At 49.9% G+C, this 20,801-nt stretch overlaps 6 protein-coding genes across 6 annotated transcripts; 4 read left to right on the top strand and 2 right to left on the bottom strand.

The window, feature by feature from the left end:
- Positions 1 to 1,020: 1,020 nt before the first annotated feature.
- On the bottom strand, positions 1,021 to 2,053 carry PFICI_13328 (uncharacterized protein; the record flags this gene model as incomplete). The annotated part of the gene is made up of 2 exons (XM_007841909.1): positions 1,021 to 1,915; positions 1,980 to 2,053. 2 exons carry the CDS (start codon positions 2,051 to 2,053, stop codon positions 1,021 to 1,023), a joined length of 969 nt encoding a protein of 322 aa, XP_007840100.1.
- Positions 2,054 to 2,935: 882 nt separating this feature from the next.
- Positions 2,936 to 3,989, top strand: PFICI_13327 (uncharacterized protein; the record flags this gene model as incomplete). Its single annotated transcript, XM_007841908.1, has 3 exons — positions 2,936 to 3,025; positions 3,083 to 3,170; positions 3,265 to 3,989. The coding sequence occupies 3 exons, from the start codon at positions 2,936 to 2,938 to the stop codon at positions 3,987 to 3,989; spliced, it is 903 nt and encodes a 300-aa protein (XP_007840099.1).
- A 1,187-nt stretch (positions 3,990 to 5,176) lies between these two features.
- On the top strand, positions 5,177 to 8,180 carry PFICI_13326 (uncharacterized protein; the record flags this gene model as incomplete). The annotated part of the gene is made up of 4 exons (XM_007841907.1): positions 5,177 to 5,684; positions 5,743 to 6,428; positions 6,723 to 7,891; positions 7,958 to 8,180. 4 exons carry the CDS (start codon positions 5,177 to 5,179, stop codon positions 8,178 to 8,180), a joined length of 2,586 nt encoding a protein of 861 aa, XP_007840098.1.
- A 2,053-nt stretch (positions 8,181 to 10,233) lies between these two features.
- On the top strand, positions 10,234 to 13,010 carry PFICI_13325 (uncharacterized protein; the record flags this gene model as incomplete). The annotated part of the gene is made up of 3 exons (XM_007841906.1): positions 10,234 to 10,419; positions 10,503 to 11,772; positions 11,821 to 13,010. 3 exons carry the CDS (start codon positions 10,234 to 10,236, stop codon positions 13,008 to 13,010), a joined length of 2,646 nt encoding a protein of 881 aa, XP_007840097.1.
- A 698-nt stretch (positions 13,011 to 13,708) lies between these two features.
- PFICI_13324 (uncharacterized protein) lies at positions 13,709 to 15,283 on the bottom strand (the record flags this gene model as incomplete). The annotated part of the gene is made up of 3 exons (XM_007841905.1): positions 13,709 to 14,050; positions 14,114 to 15,099; positions 15,175 to 15,283. The coding sequence occupies 3 exons, from the start codon at positions 15,281 to 15,283 to the stop codon at positions 13,709 to 13,711; spliced, it is 1,437 nt and encodes a 478-aa protein (XP_007840096.1).
- Positions 15,284 to 16,121: 838 nt separating this feature from the next.
- On the top strand, positions 16,122 to 17,522 carry PFICI_13323 (Transcription factor IWS1; the record flags this gene model as incomplete). The annotated part of the gene is made up of 3 exons (XM_007841904.1): positions 16,122 to 16,652; positions 16,717 to 17,195; positions 17,249 to 17,522. The coding sequence occupies 3 exons, from the start codon at positions 16,122 to 16,124 to the stop codon at positions 17,520 to 17,522; spliced, it is 1,284 nt and encodes a 427-aa protein (XP_007840095.1).
- Positions 17,523 to 20,801: the final 3,279 nt, after the last annotated feature.

Below are 20,801 nucleotides of genomic sequence, written 5' to 3'. Positions count from 1 at the left end.
AATTTACGCTTATAGGACAATAACCCCCTGTGTGCCCGCCGGCAGACCATGCATCATGCATGTTGGTGCTCACTCACTCGAAATATTCAAGAGCTCTGATTTACTTGGCTACCGTAAGAAAAAGGTCAGCCAGGTCAATTGCTGCCGTCTACTGTTTGGATACCCTGCGGATTGATGGCAAAATTTTATGAACAAGTTGGCATTCCTACCTGGAGACCTGCTTGTTGCCGGGGTGCATGTGCTGGAGAGAACCATCCGCTCGGTCACATTTCTTGCAAAATGAAAACAACAAGGATCATGGCCTGCCAGAACCCAACTAAACTATTCCTTGACAAAATGATTGATTCTTTAATCTTTTCGCCGCCCCGATTTCTGCCTGGCATGCGATGCTATGCGCTGTACTTATTGACATTAGGCTCAGATCATTACATTTTACTTCTTGTTCTTATGTAATGCAAGAATATGACATATTGAGTGGCTCATGCGATTGCAAAAGGCTGGATGTCATCATTCTTTATATCCGTAGCTTCAACCCTTCAGATTTTTATCAAAAACACTTCCCACATACTCACTCTCTGCCTCGTCGTCGATGGTTCAAAGTGCTTGCTTTCTTCCTCGTCCACATAAACCAGGTCACCATCGGTCAGACTGTTCCATGAAACGCAAGACAAAATCACAGCAAGTGGCCCATTGGACGGATCCAGGCCGAGTGAGTTACCACCACGAGTAAAAAATGTATTCATCATGAGTACTAGAAAGGGTTCCAGTGTCGCAGATAATAGAAGATTCTCTGCGTCTTTGAATTTATTGAACGAGGTATTGTACCCTTTGATTATCAATTTCAAAATCTCAATTTCGGCCTTCACAGTTGCAGACAACTTTACAGCCCTATTGCAATAAGTGTTGCGGTACTGCAAGTGAGATGAATGGTCTATCAAATTCTATGGAGATAAGAAACTACATCTTTTTCGCCTTAAGCTTCACCCAGATGAGCTTGTCCATCTAGTGCGCTTGACACCATTACTGAACCCACCCTTCCCTCTTCATCATTTCTTCAGTCCAGCGCTCCAACCTCTCTGCTAGTTTCTCATCCTTGGCTGCAGCATTCTGACATTTTGGCTCGCCGAATCTCGCAAAGATTTCGAGATACCCGCCGCTCTGCTCCGCCTTCATATCCTCACTCGCTATACAATACAGAGTGTTCCATGACCCCTTGTCGGCAGGCCAGATCAATCCAAACTTGCGCGCGACCGAAAACACGCTGCCCATACCGAACCCCGTGTCGGGACTCTCTACTGATGCGGAAATATTCGTCTCGACCATGCCTGGATGTACAGATGAAACCCAAATCTCGCCTTCTCCGTTTCGCGCGCTGGGAGATCCGGGACCGTACACCTTGTCTAGGCTCTTGGCGTGTAGAATGTTGGCAAGCTTGCTCTGCCCGTACCGCGTCCACTTGCTGCTATCCTTGAGTGACGGGTCGTTGAAATTGATGCCGCCCTTGGGAGAGGCCAAGTGACCCGACGAAGTGAGGTTGACGATGCGTACGCTACCGGGAGGAAGCGTCTTGGCTGTCTTTTGCATGAGCGGCAGCAGCTTCTCGGTAAAGACCCAGTGAGCGAGGTAGTTGGTCTGCCATTGAGCCTCGTGCCCATCTTTGGTAATCTCAAACGGCGTCGCCATGATGCCTGCGTTATTGACTAGGCCGTGTAGGGTTGTTTCGAGAGTGAGAAAGTGCTGGGCCGCTGCGACAACGCTCGAGAGGTCCATGAGATCCATTTGTAGGAGGTCAATGTGCGCTGCGGGATGTGTCTGTTTGATGTTGGTGATGGCTGCGTTTCCTTTATCCCGAGACCGCGAGCACATGTAAACGTGGGCGCCGTGTTCTGCGAGGTGGGATACGGTGTAAAAGCCTCTGTATTTTAGTCATGTCAGTCATTATTCGAATATTATTGTAAGAGGTGTGGATAGACACTGACATGCCAGAATTTCCACCAGTAACTATGAAAACTTTGCCCCCGAGATCAGTGAGAGTGTCTGGATGAAACGCCATTTTTCGAGATGAGAAAGTGGTTCGGTATCTTGGGGCAAATAAAAACAGGATAGATATTTCGATGTGAGATTGAATGGTGTGTTTTGAATGATGTGAAAACAAAACACAGAAGATCAAGTAGCCAGTGTCATCTTTATATTACTCTATAGAACAATGTCTCTCCCTGTTGCTTGTATTTGGTATTATTTTCAGCATTGGAGTGTGAGCAAGTTGCATGAAATTGGGACCAATCATGTCACGCCCAGGCGAGGCATATCGAGGCTTGATGATAATACCAACCCCAATAAGCCAAGCGAGTGAGCCAACTGCCCGAATCCACCGGTATCTCCATCATACACAGTACACCTCCTCCAGCATTATAAACGTTAGATCGGTACGAAGCCCCATATTTGGATCCAGTGATTTACCACGTACTCTCCCATATATTTTGTGCTGCTCAATACTGGCTGTTATAGAGGTTCTTCGCCCGGTGCCCACAGCAGTTGCTAGAAATTTCTATAAGCCGTATCGTACCATAGAAAGGATAAGGGAAGATACCAGACACACCAGAGCAAAGAAATACGGGGCATGTACCGATCTAACGTATATTATGCTGGAGAAGGTGTACACAATAGGGGATCCTTCCACGGACGATTCGGGAGCTTGTGACCCTAGAAATGTGAGCAGGTTGCATGATGCTAGACCTGGTCTAGTTAGACATTGTAAGTACTTGGCCAATGATACCGTGCCGTGCAAATGGCCCATGTCTAACTGCGCCCCAGCTACAGAATAGTAGGGGACTGAATCCTTCGGAATTAATGTGAGCAGGCTGCATAAGCCATCTTGCTGCAGCTGAAGAAACTTACCCTAACCATCTTCATTTGCTCCATCGCCGCCATCGCTATGTCCACCAGCATCATATCGAGTGCGCATCAGCCGGACATATTGACAGCACCATGCATCCGACTCGCGTCGAAGCCGCAACTGACCGAGGTATATAGTCAATAGTCTCCAGTCATCAAACCGACATGACATGCTCACGAGAATCAGGCAATCAGTATAGAGGATGATTGGACTGGAACAAAGGATGCTGCAGCACGCAGACGGGCACAGACTAGACTCAATACAAGGGCATACCGTAAGTAAGCCACTGGCCTGCGTCATCGGAGATGGAGTTATGGTCAGCGAGATCGAGAGTAGTCCCATTATTGTAGAGACTAACGGTTCAAAAGGCAAACGCAAGGCTTTAGCAAAGCAGAATGAATCACAGAGTATCGTGACAAGGAAACCGATCAAATCAGAGGCCCTCGTCCAGTGCTGGGACATTAACCAACAATCAATCTCTATCGTCCCAGCATCCCGTGTCAAACGAGCATATGATGCGGAAAGTCCCTTGTTCCCCAAGGTGGAAGCGAGAAGAAGGGGGCAGTTTGACATAATATTTCCGCTGTCATCAGATCATCTCATCATACTCCTCCAATACAACACGCTTCGTGCCATGGTCGTGAACCGCACTCTCATCTCAGGCATCCTCGCCACTCCGCTTGCCTGTGACGAAGAGAGGATTCACGTGCTACCGTATCCAACTAATCCAGAAGGCATCCCCGCGACACTCTTGCCGACAACTCTGCAACAGACTGTGCCTCACGGCGATTGGATCGATACGTTTCCCTCTCCCGTGGGGCGCGACCGCTTGATCCGGGCCGCCGGCACCTTTGACGAAGACGAACTGTGGGCCGACTCGGTCGGTGGGCTATTTGATGGGTTCCCCGACGACGACGTTGAGCGGCGCGGCATCATTGCGTGGTCGCCTCCTTGGGATATGTCGGGCTGGGAGGTGTCCGAGGGGGCACTGCGGAAGTGGAGGTGGTTATTCGACGGCTTGCCAGGGGCGCTCGAGGCGACGAATCGATGGCGCAAGGAGAGACGCGAAGAGCCGTTTGTGTACGAGGACTAAGTGTCGCCTTGTCTTTGCATAATTCCACAGGATAATGGATGTGTATGCCTCTATTGTCTTTCATCAAAGGGGGCCATCTCTTCATCAAGGCTTTTGTCAGGAACTTCATTTCCATTCCCACTTGATTGCGCTTCTGTGCCAAGGCTTCATCGAAGCTCTGTGATCGGCAAGATGCTTGTGGATACGCGGATATAATAGGTGGCGTCAAGCAGTAATACAAGGGTGATCGCTGCAACAAATTGCTCGCCAACTCGACAAGTCATATATACTAGTCTTCATGATATCTCCGGATTATAGGAAGGCTTTCTCCAACCAGTACCTACATGGCTAGCACTGACAAGCATAAGGGATTGTGCTCCGTCAGCCGTGTTACAATTATCTAAGAGTGGCAAAAAGAATTGATCGCTTCCGAGTCCTTCACTCAATGAAATGTAGCCTACATATTATTGAAATTCAGGGTAAACACAAACTTGTTGTCGTTTACATGACTTATTGGGACAGAACAATGAAACATACACTCTGACATCTGTTGCAGATGTATACAAACTCTGATACGGCGTCTCAACAGTAGATTTCAAAAGTTCAGAGATAAAAGAAACACACCTTTGTTAGGATTTTGCGTTGCCGCGAGATCGACAAGAAAATCTCCACCGATGTTATCTAGAACTGTTCAGGGCCCCGGCCTCGACACGACACGAAATGCGGGGTTCGGTTCGTTGACTCCAATGACCCGACCCCAAATTGGTCGCCGCGGCGCGAGTAGGCATTAAATACCCCGGGCTCGAGTATATCCCCTGCCAATGCTAGGTCGACTTGGTCGATTCGGGGATGGGGGAATTGGCCAAAGCAAAAGATAGCTTGCCATAACCGGCGGAAAATACCGTGAATCATCTGCAGGATTAGTCCCATTATCTGCCAGTTACGAATCCCATGTAACGTTGGTTCAGATAGTCACTGCTCACATGCGGAAGAAGATAGACTATCGAACCATGACGGGAGGTGCCATCCGGTAACAATGTGCCCGCTGCCAGACTTTGCTCGGCTAAAGATAGCGAGCGATCAGCAATCCCATTTTCAATATGAAAACAGACAGCGATTGAAATCATATTTAACATTTTGATCTGTTTATGCCATTTATTGAATTATTTGAGAACAAAATTGACATGAAAACATAAGCATCATTCAACATGGCTACTAGCATCGAGGTAGCAGATGATGCGGTCAACGCCGCGCCGTCGAGGCCGGATCCGGAGAAGACGCCCGTAGGCGCATCTACCGAGCGGGTGTCCGACCAGATCCCGCACAAGATGCTGGAAGAACTGGCCCCCAACGGCGAGGCTGATTACATTCTGGACAAGATCAATGGCATGAGCGAGGATGAGGCTATTGAGATCCTTCACGAAGCCGTCCAGTTTCACGCCGATGACTGGAACTTTCCTTCGGAAATGAGAGATCGCATGAAGCGGCTGCTCGAGGGACCCAAGGCGTATGGAGAATTTTACGAGCGCGACCTTAGGATTGACGCGGTGTTGATGAGATATTCATCGCCGTATCCGGGCGTGCGTTCTGTTGCCGAGCATACGGACGACACTCATGTGCCTATCGAGACCTTCCGAGCCTACTTTCTTGGCATCGGATGGGCCGTGATAGGAACTTTCATGTCGACGTTCTTCAATAGTCGTTTCCCGTCTATCAGTGAGTTGCTTCTGTCAGAATTATTGAATTATTTGAAAGTAGAGACTGACATTAGTAGCTCTGAGCGGCTCCGTCATTCAAATCTTGCTGTACCCTTGCGCCAAATTCCTCGAAAAGGCGCTGCCCGACTGGGGTATCACCGTGAAGGGAGTTCGCCACTCACTCAATCCGGGTCCCTGGACATTCAAGGAGCAAATGTTTGCTACCATCACGTACAATATTGCCATCTATACCACCAACAGCTACGGAATGATTCTTGTCCAAAAGTCCGACGTGTACTATGGCGAGAAATTCGTCAACTTTGGCTACCAGCTCATGCTGACTCTGTTCGTTCAACTCATGGGCATGGGTTTCGCCGGCTACCTTCGCCGATTCAGCGTCTATCCCGTCAAGGCACTGTGGCCGACGATCCTGCCGACCATTGCCATGAACCGAGCTCTAACCACCCCGGAGCCAAAAGAGAATATATATGGCTGGACCATCTCGAGATATAATTTCTTCTATGTATGCACAATCTCCATGTTCGTCTACTACTGGTTCCCTGGGTATCTATTCACGGCACTGTCGACATTCAACTGGATGACCTGGATTGCACCAGAGAATTTTACTCTGGCTATCCTCACTGGGTCGTCGCTGGGCCTTGGACTCTTCAATCCCATCACGACTTTTGACTGGAATGTTGCGACGTCTTCTTATGCCGCCCTGGCTATGCCATTTTTTGCAACGTGCACGCAATACTTTGGTGTAAGTGCGAAAAGCCCACTTCATAACCAAGAACGTTTTCAGAAAGTAGATACTAATTTGTGTCTAGAGCATTCTTGGTGGCCTGATAATTTTGGGCATATATTATTCAAATGGTTTGTTCACCCACTTTTGTCCCACCATTGTGTCTTCAAATACTGATTCCATTAATAGTACGTACACAGCAACTCACGAATTTCTATGCAATCTATTACAAGAATCCATGGGAAATCAATAGTTTCAATAACCTATACATTCATTCTTGAACGGTAAGCACTGACATGAAGTATCAAATAGATGTACAATACGGCCTATCTTCCCATCAACTCTTCCTCGGCATTCGCCAACGACGGAACTGCGTATGAAGTGCAAAAGGTTGTCATTGACAACAAATTGAACCACACTTTGTATCAGGAATATTCTCCGCCTTTCTACTCGGCGGGCTATGTACTCACCGTGGGAGCCAACTTTGCATTCTACCCCGTATATTTTCTCTACATCATGTTCAACCAATGGAAAACAGTATCTCAGGCATATGTCGACTTTTACCAGGGTCTGAGGCGCGGCAAGGGCAACTTTGAGGGTGCAATGGATATTCACAACCGCCTCATGTCCAAATATCCTGAAGTGCCGGACTGGTGGTTTTTGCTCATTTTGGTTGCGGCCATTGTCGTGTCAGTCATATTCCTGAAGATCTATCCTCTCGACACACCAGTGTGGCTGGTCTTTTTGATGATTGGCATCAACTTGATCTTTGCCGTTCCTCTGTCGTTTCTGTCAGCAACCACTGGCACAAACCTGGGACTCGGATCGTTGATACAAGTCATCACCGGCTTTATCCTCCCCGGCAACCCCAACGCATTCCTCTTTGCGCAGACTCTGGGCTCATGGGCCCTGGCCGGATATGGCGACAATTACGTCCAGGACCAGAAGATGGCACATTACTGCAAAATCGCGCCGCGGGCAGTATTCCGAAGCCAGATCGGAACCATTCTCATCACCTGCTTTGTGGCGGTTGGAACACAAGACTTTATCCTCAACAACGTCAAGGGCCTCTGCACGGCAGATCAGCCGAGCAAGTTCACCTGCGCCAATGACGGCGCCCCCCTCTACACCAGCTCGCTCATGTGGGGGCTTCTGGGGTCGGAGCGCATGTTCAACGGGCTCTACCCGCTCTTCAAGTGGTGCTTCCTGATCGGGACCCTGATTGCGCTCGTGTTCCTGGCGGGCCAGAGTCTGGGGCCGCGGTACCTGCCCGGCGTGCGCGAGAAGCTCCGGGTCCAGCTCCGGCCGCGCACGTTTGCCCTCCTCGACCGCACCTTGTTCCCGTTTGTGGCTTCGCTGCTGTGGCTGAACCCGATTCTCATCATTCAGGGCATCCAGCACTGGGCACCGTCCAATTTGTCTTACAAGACGCCTGGGTTCATATTGTCGTACATTTTCATGTACTGGCTTCCAAAGCACAGGTAAGCTTTGACCAATTCCCCCCAAGCTGCACTTTATATGCTCACCTATGGTACTACCCAAAACAGGTTGGCCTGGTGGGAAAAATACAACTACGTGCTATCAGCTGCGCTGACGGCTGGTGTCGCCATTTGCGCTCTGATTAAATTCTTTGCCGTGGAATATGATCCGGTCAGCCTGAAGTGGTGGGGCAATACCGTATCGTTGGCTGGGATTGATGGGTCCAGTACTGGGCTGCTGCCAATCCCAGAGAGAGGATATTTTGGTCCGGAGAAGGGGACTTTCATATAGGACGACTGCAGGCTTGACCCTGTGGCTTTGAGAAAAGCGGGTTTGGCTTACATGCAGTAGATCTGCTTGCTTGAAATGGCAACACCACTGATCTTAGTGTGCCGCTTTTGAGTATAATCCTCTTGTTAGTACCTAGTAGATAGGTAGGTGGGTAGGTATACAATGGTGTATATACTTTTGTGTCTTGGTCATATACTTCTCATCTGCAGAATACAGACTTCACACTTCAGTTCTGGACTCTTGTTATTTTGATCAATGTTCCTACGTTTGCTAGCTCACACGACCACCGCAGAAGATACTGTAGGTAGTCGTGTGTTCTGTTACACTAGAATTCGAAGCTGCTCCACCTTCCATGGATCGGCGATCCAGCGTTATGGAGTGGGTACTCTCTGGTGCACGTCGCTCCTAAGGGTTGTAAGCGCTGCTCCATTTCTTGCTTGGCAGACTGACCTCGAAAGATTTCATTTAGGTTGCCAGTAACCGAACAGTTATTCGGAATATTCTTTGCTCGCCTCAAATGGACCCTCTGAGGCCGCAGCTGAAGAAGGTGCCAGGATCCCCGAACTGCGATAAATGTGCTGGTAGAGCTGAGCAAATGTACTTTGTACACGTCTAGAGTATATACCTACCTATGTAATAAGAGCAAGTCAATTGGAGCTAAGGCATCTACCTACTGACGGCCCCGTGGGTCTAATGCAGGCAGGCTGCGATAGAACTTCGACCAAGGCTCGAGAAGCGCGATGTAATGCGCGTTCAAGGTATCATGGACTATTTAAGCTATCAACTGTGTAGAAGGGGTCTGATACATTGTCTTGCAGAAACGACTTGCCAAGTAAACAAGACTATGGGGTGTTGGATGAATGGTACACAAAGAATAGAGGGTGATGAAGAGAGACACGTGGGATTCATGCGCTAAGATTCGTTTATCAAGGCCCATCATTCGTACCCAGGTACCCAGTAGCTGTGCTAGTTACTAGTAAATAAATTGATTGCGCGGGCAGCCGAATAGGTGAGTGACGCAACCTGGTCGAGCTTTTGGCATGGGTAGCTCGGTAGCTCTCCTTGGGCAGATGCCACATGCTATTGGCCGTTTTGGGTCGAAATCGGAAATCGAAAATCGAAATCGTGCCCTTGCAGAACAAGAATCCAATTTCACTCATTCACCCAGTTGCAACACACCCAGCCGGGGGTTCTCGCATTATCAGACAGAGGGATCCTTGTCTGCATCTCATGCCCGCGCTGCTCGGGACGACGCAAAAATTTCATCCGTTCAAGTAACCAAACCCGGATCTGAATCTGATCGTAGGGACTCAAAAAAAGAACCCCCCGCCTGTACTTGCCCATTTTTGGTTCTATGCCCCCCCAAGCCCCCCATCTCCCCGACACTACACTAAGCCCAGCTCTCCGTTTAAGCTTCAACGGCGCTTGGAGGCAGACAATTCCCTGTCTATGCCTTGCCGAAGCCCTCGTTGGCCTTGGACTCGTCTCTCACTTTCTCCTCTTGATTGAACCCCTGCTTTCTTTTCAACTGCCGTGGAAGCAAGCCCGTCGAACACAAAAATCCCTCTTGCGCCGGTTTGCAATTGGGAAGTTCATGTTGGCTTGAAAAGTCAAGTACGTCTGCTCTCTTCTTCCCGTCCTGAACATTGTTCTGAACTATCGTGCACACTGGCTCATGACCTCAGCTAATCCACGCCCAGTTCCCACTTGTCATTTTTTTTTCCTTTCCAGACGGCGCTCGACCCGTGGCTGCAGGTGCCAACCTGTATACGTGGTTGGTTATTGCCTGCCTTGCGCGAGAGGGGCATAGGAAAGCGACGCCCATGATAGTCACGACAGCACCGTCGTTTGCGAAATCGCCGTCTCCCATATGAGCGCAAACCGCCAACCCGCACCGAAAACCCACGCCGGTACCTACATGTCATCATTTTGGATGCGACGGTATACCGACTCTAGATTGTCTTCGATTCGAAACCAGGACGATACCGACAGATAGCATGTGCTAGTGTATATATATATTCTTGCATTCATATGAACACGGCCAACAGCATCAATGGAGGGCGGATCACGAGATCGCTCGGTCAGCGCTGGCCCAGAGCCTACATCAGCCACATCCGAAAAGCACCCCGCGCCCCCTGGCAGCAATGGGCCTTCAGATGCTGCTGTAAACAAACGAAGGCGTGGCCTTGGAGTAGTCACACCCAATGCTTGCACCGAGTGCCGCAAGAAGCGCGCCAAGGTTCGTCCCGCGCCTATTGCTATTATTCTACCGTGTCTGAGCGCAGGACGCTGCAGAATCTGACCACTGTTCTGGAAATCTAGTGCGACGGAAATAAACCATGCGGAAGGTGCAAGTCTCAGGGAGTCGAATGTATATACGAAGTCCCAGTTCGACAGTCCAAGGAGAACCTCCGGAGTGAAATTGAACAGCTTCGAAAGCAGCAGCGACAGAGTGATTCCGTCTTGACTGCGCTTGTGAAGCCAGAGTTGTGGGAAGAAGTTCTCACTCGAATACGCTCCGGGCAGAGCGTGGAAGGCATTTCAGAATGGCTCGGCGGCTCTCTCCCATCTGGCGGCGGAGCCTTGCCGACCTTCTCACCACCCTCAGGGCTCCCGGTCCCCCGACCAACTCTGCCACCACTATCTGGCATTACTGACCTCAATTTTGGCAGCAACGCTGCGCTTCCGGGTGGATACGGTCCGTTATCGATGGGGCCGTCAATGGGGCCGCAGTATGCCCAAAAGCATGAATATGATCAGCAGCAAAGTCCCTGGGCTTTCTCATCACAGAGCCAAACCCAGTCTACACGGAGCAGTTCCCACCCAGATGCCATGAATTGGACCTCGGATGCGCCATCACAGAATAGAGTCGGCTCATGGGTATTGGATCAGGGTTCTCCCCCCGATAGCACCGCGCGTTATCGTGGCATGGATCAAATCCTCGCTCCCCTAGATTCTCCAGGTTTGAGATCGCCTCCCACCACCTGGACAGGAATCACGGCGGACGGAGCCCTGGTACAGCATCTACTTGCTCTGTACTTTTGCTGGGAATATCCGACATTCGCCTCGCTGAGCAAGGAGCATTTTTTGAAAGATTTCCTCGATGGCCGGTCTCGATACTGCTCTCCCATACTGGTCAACGCGTTGCTTGCCCTCGGCTGCAGATTCTCAACGCAACCCAACACACGTGCCAATGCCAATGACCCAACAACGTCTGGCGACCATTTCTTTGCAGAAGCGCTACGGCTTTTTGCCAAAGAAAGTAACCACCATAATCTCACAACAATCCAGGCCCTAGGAATCATGTCTATAAGAGAGGCAAGTTGCGGAAGGGACTCGGAAAGTTGGTATTATGCAGGGCAAAGTGTACGTCTGGCGATAGAGCTTGGCTTGCACAGACTTAGTGGCGATGTAGACTCTGATGAACTTGCCGTCCAAGCAGCAACCTTTTGGGGTGCATTTGCTTTGGATCACGCATGGTCTCTTGCCACCGGCTCATTGCCACAGTGTTCCTGTTTCCCACATTTGCCTCCCAAGCCAACCATTATTGACGACATTGAGGCTTCCCTGTGGGTTCCATACACGGATAATGGTAAGCTGCCCCCTTGGTGTTGCGCTTTGTTGGTGTTGATCTGAATAGGTTCTGATCGATTAGGTGCACCCCTGCAACGGTCTTGTGAGCAACCGTCTAATGTGCGCTCCGTCTACAAATGCTTCTGCGAATTGAGTGAACTTGTCCACAAATCCCTCTATGTACTTCACTCACCTGGCAAGCCAGTTACTAGCCGCGACCTGCTAAACACGTACACGCAGTATCTCAACTGGTATGATAGAATACCCGAGGTACTGCGGCTTGGAACAAATTTTACGCCTGCCGTGTTGTTCGCTCACATGTATTACCATTTTGCCATCTTGCTTCTATTTCGACCGCTCATCAAATTACGAATCATTGGATCCAGCGTAACGCCTCGCGACGTTTGCGCACAAGCCGCCGACGCAATCCAAGGCTTGTCGAGATCATATTCTCAGCTATACACTTTGCGGCGGACACCATCTTTCGTCCCTTACTTTGTGTTGACGGCTGCGATCATGCACCTCGCTGTCGGGGCCTCGCACCCGCCGGCTCAGGTTGATACACCGGGCTCCGGTATAGCTGGGCTTATGAACAAGCATGAAGAGGCCGCGAACCATGCGCAACCGCGACGTTCGTCATCCAGCACAGCAGGGCCCCCATCACCGTCCAGCACTGCCACGGCCAAGCTCACTCCGCGTGCGGTGGATGCCATCAATCAAGGTATTGCCGACTTGACCGAGATGGCCCCATGTCACCACTTTGCGGAACAAGCCCTCCACATATTGCGATATCTGGCCAAAAAATGGAATATACCGGTCAAGATACCGCCGCCAGAACACGCGCTGTCTCATGAAGATTTGAATCAACTCGTCAGGCCACAAACGAGCAGCCTGAATTTCTTCGTTCCTAGCGTCGCAGAAGACGACTTCATGTGTGCCTGGGGTACAGGCACTTCGGGCACATCGACGTCTCTGGCGCACGGCCTCCCTGGCCCAGGCGCTGGAGAGGAAACTCAAACTTACAGCCGCCCCAGGCCAAAAACTACGAATAGCGATCAGAGTCGACCGGCAGAGGGCGCAGAGCAGATACAAGGCAGTCCACCGCACCCGAGGATGGAGACCGAACTGGGCGCTGGGCCCATGGCGCATACCGCAAAGAGCATCGAGAACCCGCTTTTCTGGCCGTTCCCAATGCAAGGACGGCCAATGTTGCCTTCGGGACGATTGCTCGAGGAAGCTGGTTTTGCGCTGTTATAGATGACAAATGTGCGAGATCAAAACAGTGCCATTGCGAGCAATCGTGGATTGGTAGTACTTACTGCTGCTCATCTCAGGTGTACAAAAAAAGAATCACAATCTAGTTTCACAAGTAGCCAAAGATCTGTCGAGAGACAACGTGTGGCCATTGTAGGAGATGATATGATGGGATTCCTGGTCATGAATAGAAAAATACCCCTATACCCCTTTATCGTATATGTTACCTGAGGGATATTTCTCAGGCAAAGAGTCTGTATCGCCAGGCAAAAACTCGCTGCACAAGATGCCACGCAGAATATATTCATCACTCTTCAAAATTCAATGAACTTTCCAGATGAGGTCCATAACTAGTCTCGTGAGCAATAATCATTGCGTATTTTCCAGCGGCTGATTCATGTTGCTACTTGGGGGAAAAAAGTTTCGCTGACAATACGTAGTATGCATTGTTTCTTTGCGCCGCGAAAACTCAACACGGTCATGATATGTATGTACATGTGGCACCCTAACTTTTTGATGCGCCTGCTTCTTTCCTTTTCTTTTTGGATTCTTCCTGTTTGTGCTCAAGAGCATACTCATTCATGCCGCCTATACTATTCCAACATCAAGGCATCTGCGCTTTTCCGGTCCTGGGGGGGCAAACCATGTAGCGAATACTGGTATCCGCCACTCTTTCTTTCATGTCGTTTCATCAATCCTGACTAGTACTTCTTCGTAGGACTCCGACTCTTAGTCGGGCTGCGTCCTCGGTCACCCTTGCTGGGGCTTCGCCTACTCGGCGTCTGGTAGTAGATGGGCGGAGGCAGGGCTTTCTGATCAGGCGAGGCATCTGTATCCGGTGTCTCGTCGTTCTGATAGTGCCCCAGGAAGCGCGTCCTCGGTGTCTGTGGTATGTGCCCATACATCAACTGGGGGTTGTGGTAGACGGGCTGCGATGCCTGTGGTGGGTGAGGAACAAAGGCAAAGCTCGATGGGCTTTGGCTACTCTTGACGAGGGAGATGCCACTGAAACAGAAAATGGCAAACAGCGCGATGAAGGCAGCCTATTGAGAAGTTAGTAAGAAAGTTGCCGAGGTTATTGGTGACAGTTTCTGGTGAAAACTCACCAGTGTTTTCCAGTGCATTGTCTCAATGATCTCATTGAGGATTTCAACTATGTTCCTTGCTCCAAGTCGCACGCGCCCCAGGTTATCCGGATTCTGGTTCATGCAGGTCTCCCACTCGTCGCACATGGCATTCATTGCTGGCAGGCGCTGTTCTCTCGGAGAGCATCGATTGTCGGCATAATCTCGCGCACACTTGGCCATCTCTTCGACTACCACTGCTCGCAGTTCTTGTTTGGCTGCCCAAAAGTCGTCTCGGAAACTAGCCACCACGACCCAGAGCAGCCACATGGCCAGACCAACTACGGCGAGATTGAACATCAAGGTGACCCAGGATCCAAGAACGATGGGCGCATCGGGATGTTTCTGAATAACGGACAAGAAGCCACTGAACCAGCCCTTCTGCTTTCGGCCTGGCTGGGTGTTGGGACCGTGGTATTTGTTTGGCTCGTAGACACTGTCATCGGTATCGTTGCCTTCGGACTCATCCCACTCCTCTTGGTATTTGTAAGGTAGGCGGAAGCCACTGATGTCCTTATCATCATGTCGCCTCTTGCGTTTGCGCACCTTTTCTCTGCCGCCAAAGGCTGTGACTGGGCGGAGTATGTCACCTTTCCCGGGGGATCGCTTGTTCAAGGCAACACTCAAAGCTTTTGAGCGCGCCGGAGTAAGAGCCATTTTATTCAAATTGCGCATATTGTCCGTCTCTGGAGTGTCTGGGTAGTTCTCTGATATGTCGGTTTGCGCAGGGCTATCTTCAGCGGGAGAAGCTTCTGAAAGGGCATCCATGTCGAAAGGCTTTCGGGGCGTTGTGAAGGCAGGGTTCCGGAACGCCGGGGCAGTATTTGTTCGCTGGAGGACAGCATTTGACGTAGCAAAAATAGACTTCTGGCCTGGCGAAGGCGGCGGTAGCTTGTGTGGGCTGCTTTGGGTGCGACTGAATGCGCTTTGCGGGCCAAAGGAGCCCGATTTGGGAAGCCCAAAGGCGTCTAAGAATTGAGGCGGACGAGTTAGGGAGCGAGTCTTGTGGATTTGCGGCAATCGCGGCAAGGACAAGGACTTACTATTGTTCTGTGCCCTCTGGGCGGTCTGGACAAACGGGCTTGTGGGATCCAGTGGTCCCGAATTTTGGTATTCCCAGTCCATGGGAGATTCAAAAGTGCGCCTCTCCATGGTGTCGTAGGCCAAGACGTCGACTTTCTTCAAACTAGCACTCGAAGGGGGGGAAAAAAAAATTAGTGTACAGCAAAAGAACAAAGGCCTACTCTGAAGGCGATTGAAGTATGGTCAGCGCTCGTGACAAGCGACGACAAACAAGTGGGCAAAAGTTAAACGAGTGGACGAATGGTGAAGTATGGGGTAGTAAAGGTGAGTATTGAGTCGCAAAACGACGACGCATTGAAACGGGGCCCTTGAAGTAGACATTTACGGCTTACCAGCTTTCTGGTAAAGCTACAGCTCGGCCAACCAACAAGCCACAGTAAACAAAGTGATTTGCGCCACTGCGAGACCTAGACTAGGCTGGAAATGAACTAGTCTGATCAGAGTACGGAACATGTACCGAGCCTAGCCAGTTTGCTTGCAGGTGGCGCTAAAAGCTATTAAGCGAACTGGCGATTGTCCAGGCTCGAACAATCCTTGCCTGCTCAAGCACTGCTGAACTCTCCAGCTCTCTCAGCCTGCCAGGCGACTTTCATTGTTCCTGCCTTCCCAGGGGGACCCACTTAGATATTTCTGAGCTAGCAGGTAAGGTGAACTTCAACTCAAGAGCGCTGGCAACAGATCCGATCTTTATCCAAACACTTCCACACAACAACAAACCACATTCTCCCTATTTCTTTTTCCACTCTTGATCTTTCTTGTGGAAACGATCGCTTGCGACTCAGTCTTGGAAGCTACAAGTTCTATCCACTGATTCGTCTACATCCAGCCGTGCGAGACTTTCCACTGGCTTCTGCCTGAGCGCACGCGCAAACGGGCAATCGCGACAAGTCTGCCCAAAGTCATCGCCATGTCAGACAACGAGTCCCCCGCCGGCTCACCGCCTCAGACTCTGCATGAGGAGGAAAGGGATGGCGAGCCCAAGGAGCAGGAGCTCGGTGATTACGATGTGGAAGCCGCTGGAGATTCGGACAAGAACAACACAGAAGAGGACGACCTGTCCGATATTGACGAGGATCAATTTGGCGATTACGATCCTGCAGCCGCCCAGATCGAGGAGAAGCCTGTCGAAATCGATGAGGATGTTGCCAGAACCCTCAAGGCTGGCAAGCGAAAAGGTCTAGCTACCAAGAAGCCCAAGGAAGGTCGAAGAGAAAAGAAGAAGCGCAGACGCGACGAGGAAGACAATGATGGTGCTGATGGTGAGATTGTCACCGGAAAGCGATCCAGAAAGGCCGCCGCCCCTAGCAGCAAGAAGCCATCGCCTGAGCCTATCGACGAAAGCACCCTCACGCCCGAGGAGCGACGACGAAGGGCCATTGAGAGAGCTGCCTTGGGCGAGGTGAAGAACAAGGTCAAGAGACGCAAGAAGGATGAAGTTGTATGTTGTCCTATTCCACATGATATCTGCGTCTATGAACTCGAAGTGCTTACCTGATGGTCAGGATCTCGAAGCCGAACTGGACGAACAAATCGCAGCCCTCAAGACAGCCATGGAAAATGCCTGCCGCGATGACAACAATTATCGTCAGCAAGGCCAACCCGCCCTCCAAAAGCTGAAGCTTCTTCCCGAAGTCATGTCCTTGCTGAACCGTAACAACCAACAGTCTGCCATTGTCGATCCCGACGCCAACTTCCTCGAATCTGTCAAGTTCTTCCTTGAGCCGCTAAGTGACGGCTCACTGCCTGCCTATACCATCCAGCGAGATATCTTCCGCGCGCTCCAGAGACTGCCAATCCAGAAGGAGACTTTGGCTGCAAGTGGAATTGGCAAGATTGTCCTCTTCTACACCAAGAGCAAGAAAGCAAACAAAGACGTCAAGCGCATGGCTGAGCAGCTATTGGGAGATTGGTCTCGGCCCATTCTTAGGAAGACCCATGACTACAAGCAGCGCCAAGTCGAGACTCGTGACTTTGATTACCAGTAGGTTTTATCACTTCTGCTTCCTTACTCTTTCGTGCTAATACGAGAAACAGGGCCGCCAAATTGCGACAAGCCGCAGGCTCTTCGCAACTCACACTCACGCAGCGCCCAGCTGCTTCACAGGCAGCACTTCGCGAGGCAGAGCGCGAAAGGATCTTGGCACCACAGAACCTCAGCAACCGTGCTCGCATCACTGGTCTTCCAGCCGCTTATACCGTGGCACCCAAGAGCACGTTCGCGCCTAGAGGCGATAGCTCGCATCGGCCGATTGGTTCCAGTGGTGTTGAGGCCTTCCGAAAGATGACACAGAAGGGAAAGAAGGCTTAGGGACGCCATTCTTCAAACTCTATGAACTCTGATTTGGCTTACCTCCTCTTCGGGAAGAAATAATGGGCGTTTGGGCGTTTGATAAATTTGAAAGCTCTGCAATATCTTTAAAGGTGAAGGCAGGCTAAGTATGCACAACATTCATACCTCGTATGTGGCCCTCTCAAAAATGGAGAAGCCTCAGAAGCATATTACGATAATTGTCATAGGCTCGTCAAGAAAAAAGTACAGCATGATAGTGGCCGTTGACACATTATTACACGGTTGGCAATCAATTGTATGTGCCATGCTTTAGAAGTGTAGACACGGCAAGGAGACTGTTCATGATGGTGACTTGGTTTGCTACTTTTCGGTGTTATGCCGAGCGACGATAACAGTGAAACCGAGTTCTTGGTTCAATATAGCCGCAGGCCATTCTAACTATGAACTTGATCATCAATTGTGTGATACCACCACTATGCAAAATAAAGGGCAAAATTTGAAGATGGTTGTTCTAAGTGAAAGTAATCATGCGGACAACGTGAAGTAAAAGCGCTTCCTACACAACCAATAGCCTATATGAGTCTGTTCACGGCCAGTCACAGGCCTCAGCCACTTGTGGAGTATCATTCCATGGTCCCGAGTTTGGTATAACTCGTATTGCTGTCCATTCCACGCTTTGTTCCGTCCATTTACCCATTATTGTAGTTACCTCTTAAAGGCAATGGCTATTATAAGTGGTAAGAATCAAGCAACAGCGATGGGTAGACAAAATCAAGATACCCGCAAACTCGGCAACATTGCTGCTCTCGTCACCCACGGTCGTGTCCAAAGTCTGGCTGGAAATGCATCTGTACAAGATTGCGTATAGACAACATCTCTGGCAATTCATTTGAGGGTGGCTGGCCCTGCTTACGAGGATAGCAAGTTGTCTGACTGTATGTAAGGCAATGTCACATCCATAATGTGGGGGTTATAATATCAGATATTTTACCGTGGCTGGAGAGTAGATGAGTCAGCCTTACTTTCCAGTCATAGGTCCTCGGTGGCCGTTATATCAATCTCATGACGAAGTGATATCTCGTCCAGAATTATAAAATCAGGTATCCTCCGGGTCCTCTGCTCTGATCTTGTACACTGTGGCTCATATGGCAAGCATAGCCTTGTTGGCATTAATCACCGGGCATGTGAGCCTGAGCTTCTCCGAGAGGTCGAACCTAGACTGAACATGAAAAGATACCATGAGAAGTGAAAAGTGAGAAAGTTGTTGAAGGAAAACATGTTCAGCCTGTCAAGATAAGCAGAAGCAATATCGGTGAGGCCCTGAGGTACGGCAGATGGATCACGAGTAAGCCTTGTCTGGCAAACCATGGCCAATGAGGTGGGAAGTGCCGAGAGAGTTTCATACCCAGACGGCCTAATGTGGAGCCCAAAAGGTCAGGTCGTCGTTCGAGGTGGTGAAAAGAACAAGCCCAAAAAAAAAAACCACCCGCGCCAAAAATCCGAACCCCACGTATGTGTGAACGGATGACGCAATGGTACCTGTCAGCCTGTATGCAGCAGTACTAGTAATAGTGCATTCCCCGTACCTTAGCTAGGACTTGACTCCCAAAGCAAGGAAAATGGATCGCATCATGCTGCTGCAAGGTCTCGAGGACAGTATCAAATGAATTGGTGGCAACGCCCATCTGTCAAACTACCTAACCACATGTTCTTTTGAAGTTCTTCCCAAGCAGACGACGGCGGAGGAAGAAGAAAAACTAAAAACTTGTGAACACGATCCCACCACTGCCGCCCCTCGCTATTAGGAGATCACGAAAGCAGCTTGTTTTGCAACGGGTCACCTTCTGTTAGTCGGCTGCATATTGCGAAACTCTAAGAGGCTTTTCAGACTTGATTAGATTCCAAGATTTGTCGGTACTAGTTACGAGTTCTTAAAACCACATGCTTGGCGATGGCCTCGACATTGCCTCGTACTCGGCAAGCAATTAACAATAAAAACAATTATATCAAATGGCTGATCATGATGTTCTCCTAGTGGGGCTTTTGGAAAAGTCCACATGCCCATATTGCCATGAATCAATGCCGTCGCCCGAGACTGCGCCAGGGTGCCAGGCCAAGCTGGTCCATTGAGTCAGGAAACCAACCAGTAAACTGAAAAAGGCCGGGCGTCTGGCTTTTATTGCTATTCCCTACCTCGATGAATCGTCTGCCGAAAATAAAGATTGAAACTCTTCAGGGGCGGCAGTAAGGAGAAACGCTCGTGGCTCTCGGGAGTCCCGCCGCTCCACCATGCCACTAAAAAATTCAAAAACCCAGCAATAGCAACAGCAGCCACTTTGGCCGGATTTCCCAATTTGCACTCTCCCGACATTGATCGCAAAATTGCAGATGGTGTTGTAGACAAGTCATGCCATGTGTACATGCATGCATCCTACAAACCATAATTTCCCCAGATGCCAAAAGCGATGACGAGTAGAATGTAATGGCGGTTCAACCTATAATCGAGAGATCGATTCCTACGACTTGTATATGTATAGCCACTTAATAAGCCAATTTTCTATTTTGAAAGTACGCCAGGCACAGCCTGCGTAATATGTACAGCGGATAGCAGTCGGTCGGCGAGTCGCTTGTGTCTGTGTTGCAATAGAAAGTGGTGCGCCGAAGGATCTGGTGGGCCAGTGAGGTCATTCCTCGCCAAGTACTTCGCATACCAGCTTGGTCATTAGCACGTTAAGGTAGCGAGAGCCTTGCCTCGGGAGGTACATCTCGAGGTGGAAGCGTCTCGATTCGAGAGCCTTGATAATCAAATACCGGTATATAATCAATGCACCGTTCGTAAGAGCAAGGGGGGCGCAATAAAGTGAACGCCAACGGCTTTACTGGGGCGACTGTGGTGTGGCTTCAGTTGGTAGATGGGTACTACTAATGGGGTTGGGACTGAATGGAGATGGGATGCGGATGTACAATATCAAACCGGTTGCTGGACCATGCTGCTACATACCATTTTTTTGCGCTGAAGGCAAGAGGTCCGTCCGGTCAAGTCCTGGCTTCGCAGCTTCAGATGCTGCGTCCCGGGCTTCCATGTCTTGGGTACACTCAAAGAAAGAAGGAACCAGAGAAGCTGCAGACAAGCGTCAGACAATTCGCGCCTCCTCCTCACCTGTTCAGATCATTCTAATCACTTCTAATAAATGCATGACTGGTCCAGTTCCCCCAGACCTGGCCTCGAGTCATTCCTCGAATAGATGTTTTTCCATTTTTTCACTTTTCCAAAAAAAAAAAAAAAAAAAAAAAAAA

This window comes from Pestalotiopsis fici (assembly GCF_000516985.1).
Source record: "Pestalotiopsis fici W106-1 unplaced genomic scaffold PFICI_Scf_11, whole genome shotgun sequence".
In the NCBI taxonomy this organism is placed as follows: Eukaryota; Fungi; Ascomycota; class Sordariomycetes; order Amphisphaeriales; family Sporocadaceae; genus Pestalotiopsis; species Pestalotiopsis fici.
The sequence above is the reverse complement of the archived record's forward strand: the minus strand, read 5'-3'. Positions and strand labels throughout refer to the sequence as shown.